The sequence below is a fragment of the Diaphorina citri genome, unplaced genomic scaffold, assembly GCF_000475195.1.
Source record: "Diaphorina citri unplaced genomic scaffold, Diaci psyllid genome assembly version 1.1 scaffold54, whole genome shotgun sequence".
In the NCBI taxonomy this organism is placed as follows: Eukaryota; Metazoa; Arthropoda; class Insecta; order Hemiptera; family Psyllidae; genus Diaphorina; species Diaphorina citri.
The window spans coordinates 364,181-378,091 of NW_007377491.1; the positions used below are offsets into that span (position 1 = coordinate 364,181).

General features: G+C 40.1%; 2 protein-coding genes across 2 annotated transcripts in view; both read left to right on the plus strand.

The window, feature by feature from the left end:
* LOC103517337 overlaps positions 1 to 13,911 on the plus strand; it is a 27,258-nt gene continuing 13,347 nt past the window's right edge. The window contains exons 1-8 of the mRNA XM_026829228.1: positions 1 to 530; positions 2,244 to 2,399; positions 3,397 to 3,560; positions 4,362 to 4,810; positions 6,062 to 6,451; positions 6,541 to 7,728; positions 8,137 to 8,318; positions 8,661 to 9,013. Of these exons, the coding sequence (XP_026685029.1) occupies positions 309 to 530; positions 2,244 to 2,399; positions 3,397 to 3,560; positions 4,362 to 4,810; positions 6,062 to 6,451; positions 6,541 to 7,728; positions 8,137 to 8,318; positions 8,661 to 9,013 (3,104 nt within the window). The 5' untranslated portion in view covers positions 1 to 308. The remainder of the gene's footprint in view (positions 531 to 2,243; positions 2,400 to 3,396; positions 3,561 to 4,361; positions 4,811 to 6,061; positions 6,452 to 6,540; positions 7,729 to 8,136; positions 8,319 to 8,660; positions 9,014 to 13,911) is intronic.
* On the plus strand, positions 10,063 to 13,343 carry LOC103517087 (trypsin-3-like). The gene is made up of 4 exons (XM_008482102.2): positions 10,063 to 10,643; positions 11,379 to 11,672; positions 12,129 to 12,338; positions 12,908 to 13,343. The coding sequence occupies exons 1-4, from the start codon at positions 10,082 to 10,084 to the stop codon at positions 13,147 to 13,149; spliced, it is 1,308 nt and encodes a 435-aa protein (XP_008480324.1). The 5' UTR covers positions 10,063 to 10,081; the 3' UTR covers positions 13,150 to 13,343.

Consider the following 13,911-nt stretch of genomic DNA (forward strand, 5'->3'; position numbering starts at 1 on the left):
TTGTTCGGTCGGGGTGAAAGTTGAAAGTTCACTGTTTAAAAATTAAAAAAAGTTTTTTAAATCTACTTTACTCTTTTGAACTGAACAACTTGTATCTCTAAAGTTTGTGCTCAAGTGTGTCTTTTTTGAAACGTTTTAATTTATGGTCAGGCAATAGGAAAAGTATAATTACCTATTTTCCAAAGATGTTGCCCCTACACCAATCTTCTGTAAGAGGAAAGTTCCATGATAAAGGACAAATTAAGTATATTGTCTGTACTTAGATAAAGGATAATTACAATTGAAGCATAGTTTGAATTTTTACAAAAATGAATATTGAACCTAAAGACAGCTGTGGTCTGAGAGAATGGCTGTCACTCTCAAACTTACTAAAATTTATTCCCAATAAAATCCGAAGAGGTCTCATCATGCAAGATGTTCACTTTACCTGTATTGATGTAGCTAATGAGTTCATTGCAATCGGAACAAATGTGGGAATTGTATTCTGGTGCAATAGAATTACCCTGAAAGTCACACAATATAAACCAGAGGTAAGTCAACAGTACTAAAATATTTTGGTTAAAAAATTGGGTTCAATCTGAAAGGGTGTTTTTTTGTAACATTGTATTTATGAATGTAAGAAAGAAAAAAATCAGTTGGGCATTATCTTCCCCCAGATGGATTCATTACCTAATAATGTAACATTGTATTTATGAATGTAAGAAAGAAAAAAATCAGTTGGGCATTATCTTCCCCCAGATGGATTCATTACCTAATAATAAATGCTCTTCTCTGCCTGTTCATGGTAAGTCAGTAGTGTAGGAACAAGAAACGGACAGCAGACAACCTTCAATTCAAAATCTGAACCCAGGTTACATTTTCCTTTCTTAAAAGGAACCGATTCCGATGGGCTTCAGAACTGAGAAAAGGGGAAAATACAACTTACGGGCCTTTAGTGTCTCGCAAAATTAATTCCGCCAGCCTAGTTAGCTTGGTTGGTAGCGCGTCTGCCTTGTAAGCGCTAGGCCGCGGGTTCGATTCCCACACGGGGCGGATTTTATCCTGATGGGATAATGTTCGTTCTCGGAACGGCTGGATTTTCCCTATCCTGTCTTCCTTCTCTCTTCGATTTCGGGACGATAAGACCTTACCAGTTACAGTTCTCTCTGTCAAACGTCTTTAAAAAAATCCTTATTGATTTCCCTCAGGAAAACTTGTCTGATGAGGATTCCTATCTCTACCTGAGTGCAGTGGATGGACTAGCAGCCCTGGCCTCAGAGCAATGTATTTTAACCTTTAAGATCATATATTTCAGGCCGTTCACTCACAGGTTGTAATTCTGGAAGAGATGAGTTTTTCTCTAGACCACCACAGACGAGATGTAACGGCAACGAGGGGGCATGTGAAGGTAGAAACACACTACCATCACGTCACGTGAGGTGATAGTAGTGTGGCTGTCCTGAACGAGATTACCTACAATATTATGGGAAAACTTTGAACTACCTACAACTTTCTCACTCCCCATGAGCTCACGTGACGTGATGCTCGTGTGTTTCTACCTTTACTGGTCCAGTGGTCCCCTTTTCACTATCGCACTCCATAGCTGATATATTCGAGGAATACTCATCTTACAGAACATGAAGACCCATGAGTTGCCTTGCACTTTGAAAAGTAAATGCTCCTAGGTGAATACCCGCTTTCAAAGGGAAACTTTTCCTCAAAATTCATTTACACAAGCTACTTGGTAGCAAAAACCGTAAACATTTTGTAAACCCTGACGGTAAACTTGAAAAAAAAAAATCAAACCTGTATTCTACAAATTTAATAATGAAGTATTATAACGAACAGAAACTCATATTCATTTCGAGAATAGTGGTAACCTATGGTTATATCGCGTCGACAACTATATCTTGCTGTGCCAAGATCCCAACTTACCTAGTCTGAAAACCAATCAAATTATCTCAATTCACTTCGGGGAAAAAATGCTTCTGGATAAAGGCTTTTTCCAAATACCCATATTTTAAAAGTTTGATTTAGACAAAGCGAAGAAACGCTTTTTATTATATTTATGTTTTATTTAAAAGTGGTGATCTGGGGGAAGGTAAACCTAATAATTAATCTCAAAGCAAAACCTTTGTCTTTGTTGATCTATTGAAAAGTAGTCTTGGATATCAATATGTAACTATAAATAATGTTTCAAGAACAGACCATCTTCAATTTTTTCTTCTGGTCTACTCCTAATGATTTACTTTTCTGTTTCTTAGAAAGGAGACTTGGGAATTTCCTGCTTGAAACTTGTCCCATCAGTAGATTACATGCTTGCTGTTGGTGATAAATCTGGAATAATCTCAATCTTCAAAATCCCAAAGGAATTACCCAAAGATTTGCCAGAGGAGTATCTAAGGAGATATGATAGTAAGGTATGTCTATGTACCCACCCTATTTACGGTATAGCTAATTAAAGTAAATATTTAGCTCTTATAACAAAAATTAATAAAAGGGTGAGAGGAGAAGAGATAATGAAAATGAATGTGGTTAAAAGGTATTCATATGAAAATAAGATGTCCTAAGTATAACCTCAACTCTTTTGTATAACCAAAAACAGATATATTTAAATTATTAGTAAAAGCACTGTACTCTTACTAACTTATCAGTGGTGATTGATTCAATGGCAGTCCAAGATGGTTGAGCTTTAGGCTTATCATACTAGGCCTCCAAGTTTGTGAGTTTTACATTTACCTACACTGTACAGGTAACTGTGTTTTATCACCAGATAAAATATATTCTTACTATCATAAGAATATTATTATGTAGGTACCTAATACATGATGCTAAATAAAATCATACCAATAACATGTAAGTAACAAGAATATTCCTAACTTAAAAAAATAAAAATAAATAAAATAAAATTAAAAATTTATTAAATAAAAAACAATTATTTCAACTACTTAATTGGGACCGAGGGTAGTTGAAATAATTGAAATTCCGTATAAAACAATGGAAAAGGGGGCAAATTTTAAAATAACAAAATGGTTAATAAATACCCCATTTTGAACTGATTTTGGGGTTGTAATAATAGAGAGTTGAAATAATCAAGGTTCTACTGTACTATGAGTAGTTCAGTGAACTGTACAAAACTTCTAAAAACAGTGTGAGAGTTTTCTCTAAGAGAAAATTTATTTTCCTATTGTACCTGATGTATGGAAACTAATGTACTACTTACTTTTTAACCAATACAGGGTGATCACCATAACATCAAAGAGGAAATAGGTAAATAAGTTGGTAAAACTCCCCTTCCTGCTGAGAGAAATTCAAAATTTCAAAAGGCCTTCACATTGGAATAACATTATGAAAATCTATAATTAACTAGGTAGGTATTATTCTAACTTCAATATATTTTATTGTTTTTCCTTCCAGAACTTGACCAAATCTTGTGAGATTTCAAACGAACGATATCGCATTGTCCAGCTTAGCTTCAACAACAATCAAATCCTACTGGTGTCCAGCCTGTACCGCTCGGTGATTTTGTATAAAAACGAAAACTGGAAAGTCTTGCAAATCGGTCAAAAAGATCGAAAAACGTAAGTGAATTTAGAACAAACTATGAAAGAGGGATACCATATCAGATACCAGCAAATTATTAGTGTATAGTAAGTGATTGTATTTGACATAACATTGATAGATTGATACCTATCCAAGAGTCAATGCCTGTTATAAATCTTTTGAAAAATTATTTCTCGAAGTTCAGATACTTACTTTTGTGTGGCAAGAAGGCCAAATGAAGGTCTCTTACTAAAACGTCCTTCTTCATTTGAATCATCTTGTAGCTTCCGTTTCACCGGTCCCAAAGTACTGGGCCGTAATACAGGACTTAAGCTTCTCCTGAAAATGAACCAAAAGTTTTTTCTTGGAACAGTAGAGACTCAAAGTTCATCAATTTAAAATGATCACAGTTGGGCAAATAATAATGAACTCTTACTTACTTAACTTTTCAATAGAAAGCAACTAGGTAAACTTAATGAGTAATGACTAATGTATTCTCTACCACCTAACCCTCAAGGCTTCTGCAGGTAGAGCACATAATTTTGTGGTGAGAATTCCTCACACAGATTCTGGTGTTGCATTGTTGACATTAGAGTAGAGTAGAGTAGATTTTTTTTTTTTTTTTTTTTTTTTTTTTTTTTTTTTTTCACACTTTATTATTTCTCGAAGTTCAGACACTTGTATTTCATATTAATCAGAGCAAGCCTTATGAACCACCACCTTCTCTCACGTTGCTTCCTTCTCTTTCAGTCTCAAAGTTCAGACACTTGTATTTCATATTAATCAGAGCAAGCCTTATGAACCACCACCTTCTCTCACGTTGCTTCCTTCTCTTTCAGTCTCGCAGAGCTTGGCGCCGTGTTCAACATCAAAACCTGCACCTCGGCCTCTCCCCCTCTTATCTACGCCACTCGTCATGGTCAGAGGATTTGGATAGCAGACACCAGTGGCGTGGTACAAAGGACTCTACTCTTCAAAGATCTCCTCGCTAGCAGCGACATTCCACGCATCAAATTGCTCAATAGTTTCGAGGGGGCTCTGAACTGTGGTAACTTTGAGTTCAGCACGCTTGACGTGTTGAATGACAAATACCTTGTGTCACACTCGTCCAATATTCTGGTTGTAATTGACCCCGACAGTAGCGCTGTGGTGGGCGTGCTCAGAAGCTACTCTGGCATTCATAGTGTGGCTATGGGGAAGGATGAGATCTTCATGGTGGAAGGAAGTAGGGGAGTGAGGCGGCTAGGATTCTGTCAGGATCCGTATGCAGGACGACAAAACTCGGCTGGTATGTATGTGACAGGATGTAGTCTTGTACTCATCAGGGCTATATTTTTATTAATTATTATTTTCAACCTAATGAGATTTTTCAAGTAGGTACACACTACACACATTTAGGTACCAGTCACCACAGTGGTCAAATAATGAAGACTGGTATTACCTGAGAGAGAATTTTCTGGTGGGACTTGGTGAGGACACAACTGACGGAGAGAAGCATCTGGGTAGTGGTGTAGGGGAAGGTGTAGAACAGAGTGGGGGACAGTTATTTGGAAGATTAAGATGAAGAGGGTCAAACACTTTGGTTTTCAATTTGGTACCATTCATGTCTCCATCCAACTGAAAATGAAAAGAATAATGATTTGTTATTTGTGATTTGTAACACAGTACACTACCTATTCTGACACATCAAATTGATGCCAATTAAGACAGGATTATGTGTTTTTTTTATGATTAGAGAGTACCATTCATGTCTCCATCCAACTGAAAATGAAAAGAATAATGATTTGTTATTGGTGATTTGTAACACAGTACACTACCTATTCTGACACATCAAATTGATGCCAATTAAGACAGGATTATGTGTTTTTTTTATGATTAGAGTGGGTACCTACTAGGGTTGCCAACTTTTTTTCCCACCTTTACGGGACAAATTGGAAAAATGGGTTAAAAAAACGGGATTTCCGATTTTTACCCGGGACAATTGTTTTTGAGGGGGGGGGGCTGAAAAAAACTTTTTTACTGTCAAAAATTGTATAACATGAAAAGACAAGTCTTCATGCTCAGGTGGTGTAGTTGTAGTGGTCAAGACACTTGCCTAGTAAGCATTAAGGCGTGGGTTCAATCCCAGCCAAGGTATAGAATTTTATCCTATAAAAAAAGACAAAGGTCCCGCCGGGACATTATATTTTTCCCAAAAATATGGGATGTCCTGGGAAATATGGGACAGTTGGTAACCCTAGTACCTACTGTTTAGGAAATTACAATAAAAATTTGCTTACTTTGTCCCCCACTGTCAAATCTTCACAAGAGAGTGACATCTGGAGAGTATTGTGCAATTCCTTCTCATGGGCCACTTCTCTATTCACCACATCCGAGCCTTCTTCCTGTTGTAATTGGTTATTATATAAGGTTCCCTTTCAATAACGAAGATTCCAAGCCTGATGTGCTACCTCGTCTTTTTTGCTTTGATCTAACCAGTTCCTCAATGAATTGTCCTCGTGAGACCAAGTTCTACAATCACCGATTGTTTTGTTTCCAGAATCCGATGTCCTAGGGGATGCCATGTTGGATTTGGCACTCCGAATCAAGGATGCAGCTACAGTGATAGCTCCCCTACTGAAAGACTACACAGAGGCCACTCCTGCCTCTCGTCTCAACTCACCAGAAGTGGATTATGATGTGGGTATTGCTTGTGAGGTAGAAGATATACCACATGAGAAACCAGATGTACTAGAAGAAATGCCATCAACATCATGTGATGTACCCTCAGTACAGTCACCTAATCAGACTGAAATTAATATTAGTGAACCAAGGCAAACTGCAGCAGTGAGTGGAGAGCCAAACGGAACTGATCAGGTTGTGAGAGACATGATTACAGAGGCTCATAGTGGTCTGAAGATGAATGCAGAAAGTTCAAAAGAAAGCAGTAGTGTCCTATCCAGACGTCAGATATTGAAAGATATTGGTACCAAAGAATATGGTGACCTGATATTCAGCTCAAGTAGGAAAACACGTAAGGTGTCCTATCCAGACGTCAGATATTGAAAGATATTGGTACCAAAGAATATGGTGACCTGATATTCAGCTCAAGTAGGAAAACACGTAAAACAAACAAGGGACCACGTAGGAAACTCGGCAACCCTACATCAAATAGTTTACTGAGTAGTGGGGCGACGGGATCTAGCACAACAGAACTAGACTCAGACTCGGCCAGTATCATGTCAGAAGTGGATTCCCTCAGTGCGATGACCTTGTCTCAAACCAGTTCCAATTCTGAGTTTGAGTTAACCACCCCAGCGTTGACCAATGAGGAGTTAGAGAGTAAAGTGGCGAAGATGTTATCTCTAGAGGAAGTCCTCATCAACCCTCCGCCACTGACGAAAGCGATAGTTCCCCCTGAGGAAGAAGATCATTCTAGACTGAAACTGAACTTTGTAGACTGTTCGTTAAGTAATGCATCGAGCACATCTGACCTTACCATACACAGCTCTGTGTCAACACATACATTACCCAATACACAAGATATCCCCATCCCGGGGAGTGAAGATGTTAAAGTTATTGAATCAGGAGAACAAGTTGTGCTGAATTTCGATCATGAACACTTTGGTGAAGGTGATCAGGATCTGAAGACGCATTCCAACTTATCAGCATCATCTGGGAATAAGAACAATGTAGAAAGTGAAAGCAATCAAGGCAAACCCCCTCATGAGACTGAAGACACTAGAGAGCAACCTCAAAGTAATTCAGACGTAAATAATCACAATCCTAGTAGATCAGAGAAATCAAATTCCATCGAACCTGTGAGTGAAACTCAAATTATTACCGAACTCTCAACCAATAGCGGCAACGAAACTCAACCTAGCTCAAAACCAGAAGATACACAACCAGATGAAGATGCCAATACCATTACCAAACTGGAGGATAGTCTACTAGAGGAAACCTCTCTGGATAGTGATATGACTAATATAGTCATTATCAACAGTAGCCAAGATCTAGGTGAAGAAGATAACACTAACACATCTGAAGCAGTCTATGGAGATACCACAGATTATAAGGATAAACCAGATCGCACGACAGACACACTGGGCAAGAACTTGCCTGATCTACTCACATCTGTAGATAAGAATACAAATCCAAATGGTATCCAGAACGGAGCTTGTGACTGTGATTGTAGAAATAATACTGCTGCAAGCGATAAACTTAAAGGTAAGAAATTGAAAAATGCTATCTAATTAATTAATTAAGTAGGTATGTGTCCAAAACAAGTTAAGAAGTACATAAGGAAATGATAATATTAACATTATTAACTGATTAGCCTTAGTAGCATACTTATACAGTGACATTTTTGCACAGAAATCATCTTTTTTTTTTTTTTTTTTTTTTTTTAGTGTGGGGGCCTTTTTTTTAGTATGGAGGGAACTTTATCGGCTGAGGACTCATCCCGAAGTCGAAGAGAGAATGAAGGCAAAAGATAAAAAAGCCAGTTGTTTTGTGAAGTTGCCCCGGGTGGGAATCGAACCCGCGACCTAGCTCTTAGAAGGTAGACAATACTACCCTCCAATTTCTCTAGACTGGCTGAAAATATTGATAATCTGTTTGACATTGTGCCTCCAGGTTACCTGGGTACTCTGGATCAGGGATGGCAATGTTGTATCACCCCCAACACGTGTGTCTGGCTAGGTGTGACATGTCATAAAATCTATTGCGGAGGTCCGCGCTTGTCAGTATATGAAGCAGATCTCACGGAGACCTCCTTGCAATGGAATCTAATGAACCAGAAAGCTACCTGTATGACGGTAAGTGATAATGATTGTACAAGGGTTAGGTGGAAGAGAATGCTTTTAGGTCGAGTTTTACCACTACCGTGGATTGTCTCAGAATTGAGTTCAATCCAAGGTTGACCTGGCTATTAAGTACAGGGATATCCCCGTTTCATCTCAATCCCGAGTTGGTAAACCCGAGCATAAGTGACTTATTTATTTATTATTTTTATATTTTAACCCCTTTTTATTATTACTTTCTTTTATTTTAATTATTTGAATCTTTATTTCAGAATAATAGGTACATAACATAATAAAATTCTCCTCCCAAGTTACCATTGAAACTTCTAAAAGGTCTATAATTTTATTATATTCCAGGTATCACCATGCAATCGCTTCACCTGGCGCTCTAACCTGGGCGTGGTCTCGTCACTACTACCCTCTGGTGGCGACGATTGGAAGCTCTGTGCCCGCGATATCGACAGCATGAGTCTGACCCAATCCCTAGCCTGGTACTGTGCCCAGGGGAAAGTCTACACCCAGCGTCTGCCCCTGTCTTCTGTCACGCTGGTTCCTTGCTCGCTTCACATCGTGAAGGTGTCTAGTGTAGAGGATCGTGTATGGGTTCTATCTGATGCTGGCCAGATACTCACCAGGGATAACATTACCGCGGATAACCCCACGGGAGATTCGTGGAGCAAGATGGACGTCCCGGCTGATGTACACATCAGGTAGATTACTCAGGGAAACATCCCCCTCCCCTTAGTAATTTTCAGAGAAGAAGCTGTAAGAGTAGAGCAAAGGTTGAGTGCCAAAAGCACTCACTCGTAAAATTTGTAGCGAAAACCAAAGGGCTGATTGAGAGGCTGACGAAACTCGCCGACCTCGCCTGTACACGGGAAAAGGCGAAGAAGAAGAGCTGTAACAATAGAGGTCTTATCTCCCGAATTTGAAGAGAGGAGGATAAGAGAAAGTCAGCCGTTCCGAGAACGATCCCTATCTGTTTAGGATAAATTTCGCCCAGGGCAGGAATCTCTGTACACGGGAAAAGGCGAAGAAGAAGAGCTGTAACAATAGAGGTCTTATCTCCCAAATTTGAAGAGAGGAGGATAAGAGAAAGTCAGCCGTTCCGAGAACGATCCCTATCTGTTTAGGATAAATTTCGCCCAGGGCAGGAATCGAACCTGCAACCTAGCGCTTACAAGGCAGACGCTCTACCCTCCAAGTAACTACTTCTCCGTTCTACTCCACGCTAGCTTAAGTATTAGTCGTATGCAGACTGCTGGAGTAAAGGGACTTTTTAGTCCTGTTCGGGCAGGATAACCAAGGTATATTCTATTAAGGGCGGGGCCACAAAGCGAGTTTAAGTTTAAACTCCATTTGAATTTTAAACTTAGTTTAAGCAATCTGATTGGCTGAAATTTTTGGATTTTTTTTTTCAATCAACCAATCAGATTGCTTAATCCAAAGTTAATCCAAATACGCTCAATAGATCAGTTGCGCTTACTTGTGTGATGTTTCAAAGTCATAGAGCAGGAAAAATGAGGACCAACGGAATTTTTCTTTTTCTTCTACGACTTCTAGATACCGAGATAAATCGATTTAAATAATACCGATAAATCGTAAAGTTTGACGTCACGACATATGCTCCCGTAGGCGATGACGTCATAACTCATGACTCCCGCTTCTTTTGTTTATGCGCAAGCGTTTCTGCGCATTTTGACATTAAGTCTGACGTCACAACTCTTTGAACTTTTTAATTAAAACGGCAATTAAAAACTCAACCCCCTCTCGAAAGAATGGTTTCAACACATGGACTTCCCATCGGGCTATGTCTAAGCATATGGCTCAGCATGTCTCTCTCACAAGACTTAGATGTAAACAACACACTCGGCATCGTGCATGTTAATATAGTGGCGAAGTACACACGTGTTCAACTCGTGTCCAAGGATGATCCAAAACTGAATACCTTGGCGAAAACCCATAGAAAACATTCCTCACGCAGCGGAGATCTACAAACGAATGCCAATAAGCTGAATATCAATAAAGAGGCTGTAGGTGAATTTGATATTGTGAAAAAAGGGCAACAGCAAAATGATTTGGAGCAACAGGGGGGATTGAATGAACACCGAATCCCGGAAAATTCCACGAATTACGTCATGAGTGTTGCGTCCCAGAATTCGGTCATCCAGAACTTCAAGATCGACATCGGAGGAAGAATAGTAGGAGGTCGGGATGTTAATCCAGGGGAGGTACCCTATATCGTATCTTTGTCGTTGTATGGGAACCTGTACTGTGGTGGATCCCTCATCTCGCTACAGTGGTTCTTATCGGCACGACATTGCTTCGTTACCGAAAACTGTAAGTACCGATTCTGTTCCAGAAAATAACGAAGTATGCCATTAACCCGTATTATAATAATAGTGATGAAGTTTTTATACTGCTGCCATAGGACTGAGTCTCTTTACTCCTCCAGTAGGCTACTACGTATTATTTGGTCAAATTCTCAAACCAACGGCCTCGGCTGGGATTGAACACAGTCCCTCTTCATGAACAGGCAAGTGCTTTGGCCACTTCACCGCCACAATACGAAAGTTAAAAGGCGTGGTACTCACATCAGTGGAACTGGAACGTTAGCTAGTACGAGTGTATAGCAGTATAGCTTATCACGAAAAGCTCCTAATACATATTTTCATCTTATAAAAATTAAGCAGTGCCGTTTTTAGGGTTGGCCGAGGGGGCCTGCTCCCTTTTCTCCTTTCCTGTAGGCCAAACTCCGAATATTTGGAGCACCCCCCCCCCCCCCTGAGGCCAAACTCCGAATATTTGGAGCCCCCCCCCCCCCTCCTGGTATATCACTGTTTGGACTCCCCCTCGACAAAATCCTAGATACGTCCGTCCCTGCAATAAAGCCCTCTACCTTTTTTTTAAAAAAAATAACTAAGCAAGGTCTGTTGTAAACATGTATTGTACCATGTTAAACCCATAAAATACACGAGACCTTGGTTAGACTGCTGGGGTAAAGGAACAAAGGAACTTTTTAGTCTCATTCGAGCAGGATAAACAAGGTATATTCTATTCTACGTCTATTTCCAGTGGTATGGAACCAATTTAATCCGCTGATCATCGCGGGCTCCATCTATCGGAACTACAAGGAACAGAAGCGACAGCCCCAGTTGAACGAAATAGCTCTCATTTATTGGCACTCCGATGCTGACCTCGCCATGGTTAAACTGAAGGAACCCTTCCGGCAGACTACATTTGTGAAGCCCTTGGACTATTATACGGCTAGAGAGACGAACTATATCAATGATGTCCTGTCCAAAACTGATCGCTCGGAAATGTCTATCGTGTCGGGGTTTGGGGTTACGTTCCAGAGAGACAAAGATGGTAAGGCATATTATTACAGTGTACTTTGAAACAGATAGGGGTTATCATTGTTGCGTATATCTCCTTTTTCCATACCCTACATCTCCCTCTTATTGCCCGCTACAACAATCCACCAAGTAAGACTCCCCTGTATCCCTTTATTTTACAAGTCAAGTTCAACCCAAAGCTAGACCCTTTAGAATCTGCATAGTAAGTGCTACTCACTTCAGCTTAGAATGTGAATAAAAAGTTATTAGAATCTGCATAGAATGTGAAATAATTTCCGCTTCGTATGTATCAAAAAGGGACATAACTCGTGATACTATGTATATACGATGTGTAAAATTATGAGATTTTATTTTCGGTCGTATGTACATTCTATGCACTTTCTAGCAGATTTTTGTTATGTGGGTTAGCTACCGCTACAAGCGTTACCTACAATCATTATCTGACCCCGTGTCAATTTCGTACCACCAGGCAGCCAACTATCCCCAGGCGAGCGAACACCCCCCATTCTGCAGACCATCGAGTTACCTCTAATTAGCAAGTGGGAATGCATCGGATTTGTAGGTGACCGCAGTGTCCATGAAGATAGCATTGTGTGTACGACTAACAAGACGGAAAAACCAGAAGATGCCTGCCAAGGAGACTCCGGTGGTCCTCTTGTGTACAAAGATAAACTATTAGGTGAGACAGTCTCCTTTTACTTCGCCTTTTCCCGTGTACAGACGGGGTCGGCGTTTTTCGTGAGCCTCTCAATCAGCCCTAACTAGGGTGATTGCTTTGGGCTGATATTGGTTTTGGCTATAAATTTTACGAGTGGATGCCCTTCGCACTCAACCTTTGCTATTTCTTTAGCAAGGAAAAACATTAGGAGTTATACACAGTGACGTTAAATCTATAAAAAAGGGAATTTTTTCCCTTATACTTACTTGCATTTTTAGCTGTTTAAAGTCCCCCAGCCAGACTAAGCTGCTCTACTCCCTGTTTAACGTCCCGAACAAACGGTTAGAGAAGTCCTAGTGGCAGAAAAAAAAAGTTAACAACTGGCAACTTCCTATTATCTCACAGGCATTGTAAGCTGGGGCATCGGTTGTGCCCTAGGCTATCCGGGTGTGTACGTGCAGCTGTTTAAAGTCCCCCAGCCAGACTAAGCTGCTCTACTCCCTGTTTAACGTCCCCCAGCAACGGTTAGAGAAGTCCTAGTGGCAGAAAAAAAAAGAGTTAACAACTGGCAACTTCCTATTATCTCACAGGCATTGTAAGCTGGGGCATCGGTTGTGCCCTAGGCTATCCGGGTGTGTACGTGCGAGTCGACCATTACGACCCTTGGATTCAATCCGTCAAAAACAACGGAGACAATGCGGGAGGTATGCACTCTCCAGAAAATGACCCTAAAATAGACTTCATTCATCACAAGTTTGGGCACGCTACGTGTCTGAATCAAACCTATGGCATTCTCGTCGGTGTTCTAGTGTTGCTCTGTTGGTTTTTGTAGAAAAGTGTATACCAAATATACTATTCCCGAACTAGAATAGAATCTTCTTCTTCGCCTTTTCCCGTCTTCAGACTGAACTGTTTGCCTGGTCGCAAAAAACCTTCTTATCGTAAAGCAGACCCTCTACATAAATTTTTCCCTGTACTTATTTTACAGTTTTTGCTGAACTAGGATAGACAAACTATTCTTCCCCACCATGTCCCGTGTTCAGACGGAGTCGGCGTTTTTCGTCAGCCTCTCATTTAGTAACCGTTTTTGGGCTGACATTTGGCAAACATAGGTACCTATTATAAGTGGATGCCGTTCGTACTCAACCTTTTCTATTTCTTTAGCAAGGGAAATTTGAGGCTGGTATCCTCCCTGTTTAAAGATCCCCAGCCAGACTATCTAGTTAGAATAGATCATACCTTGTTTATCCTGCTCGAATGGGACTGAAAAGTCCCTCATATTTTATCCATTCATCCGAACTAGATCTTATTCAAAGATAACAACTTTCAGGTTTATCTTTTATGAATGTATTTTTTATTTACACTAGAAATAATAATTTCTATTGGAAAAGAATCTGGAGTTTATAACTAAGATGGTCACAAAGAAGAAATATAAAGGTGTATCCACACATATTCGACCGGCGATAGATCGATGTCGAATGAACCGTCCACACTGCCTCGACAACATAGATTCACCTTGTCGATGGATATCGATCGACGGCGGGTCGACTGTTTGGACACACCTTCAGGCTACGGTTGATTCATCGTAAAAAAA

Coding starts and splice junctions, on each gene's coding strand:
- LOC103517087 (XM_008482102.2), top strand. CDS start 10,082: ATGGTTTCAACACATGGACTTCCCATCGGGCTATGTCTAAGCATATGG. Junction 10,644..11,378: donor TTGCTTCGTTACCGAAAACT/GTAAGTACCGAT, acceptor GTCTATTTCCAG/TGGTATGGAACCAATTTAAT. Junction 12,339..12,907: donor GTACAAAGATAAACTATTAG/GTGAGACAGTCT, acceptor ATTATCTCACAG/GCATTGTAAGCTGGGGCATC.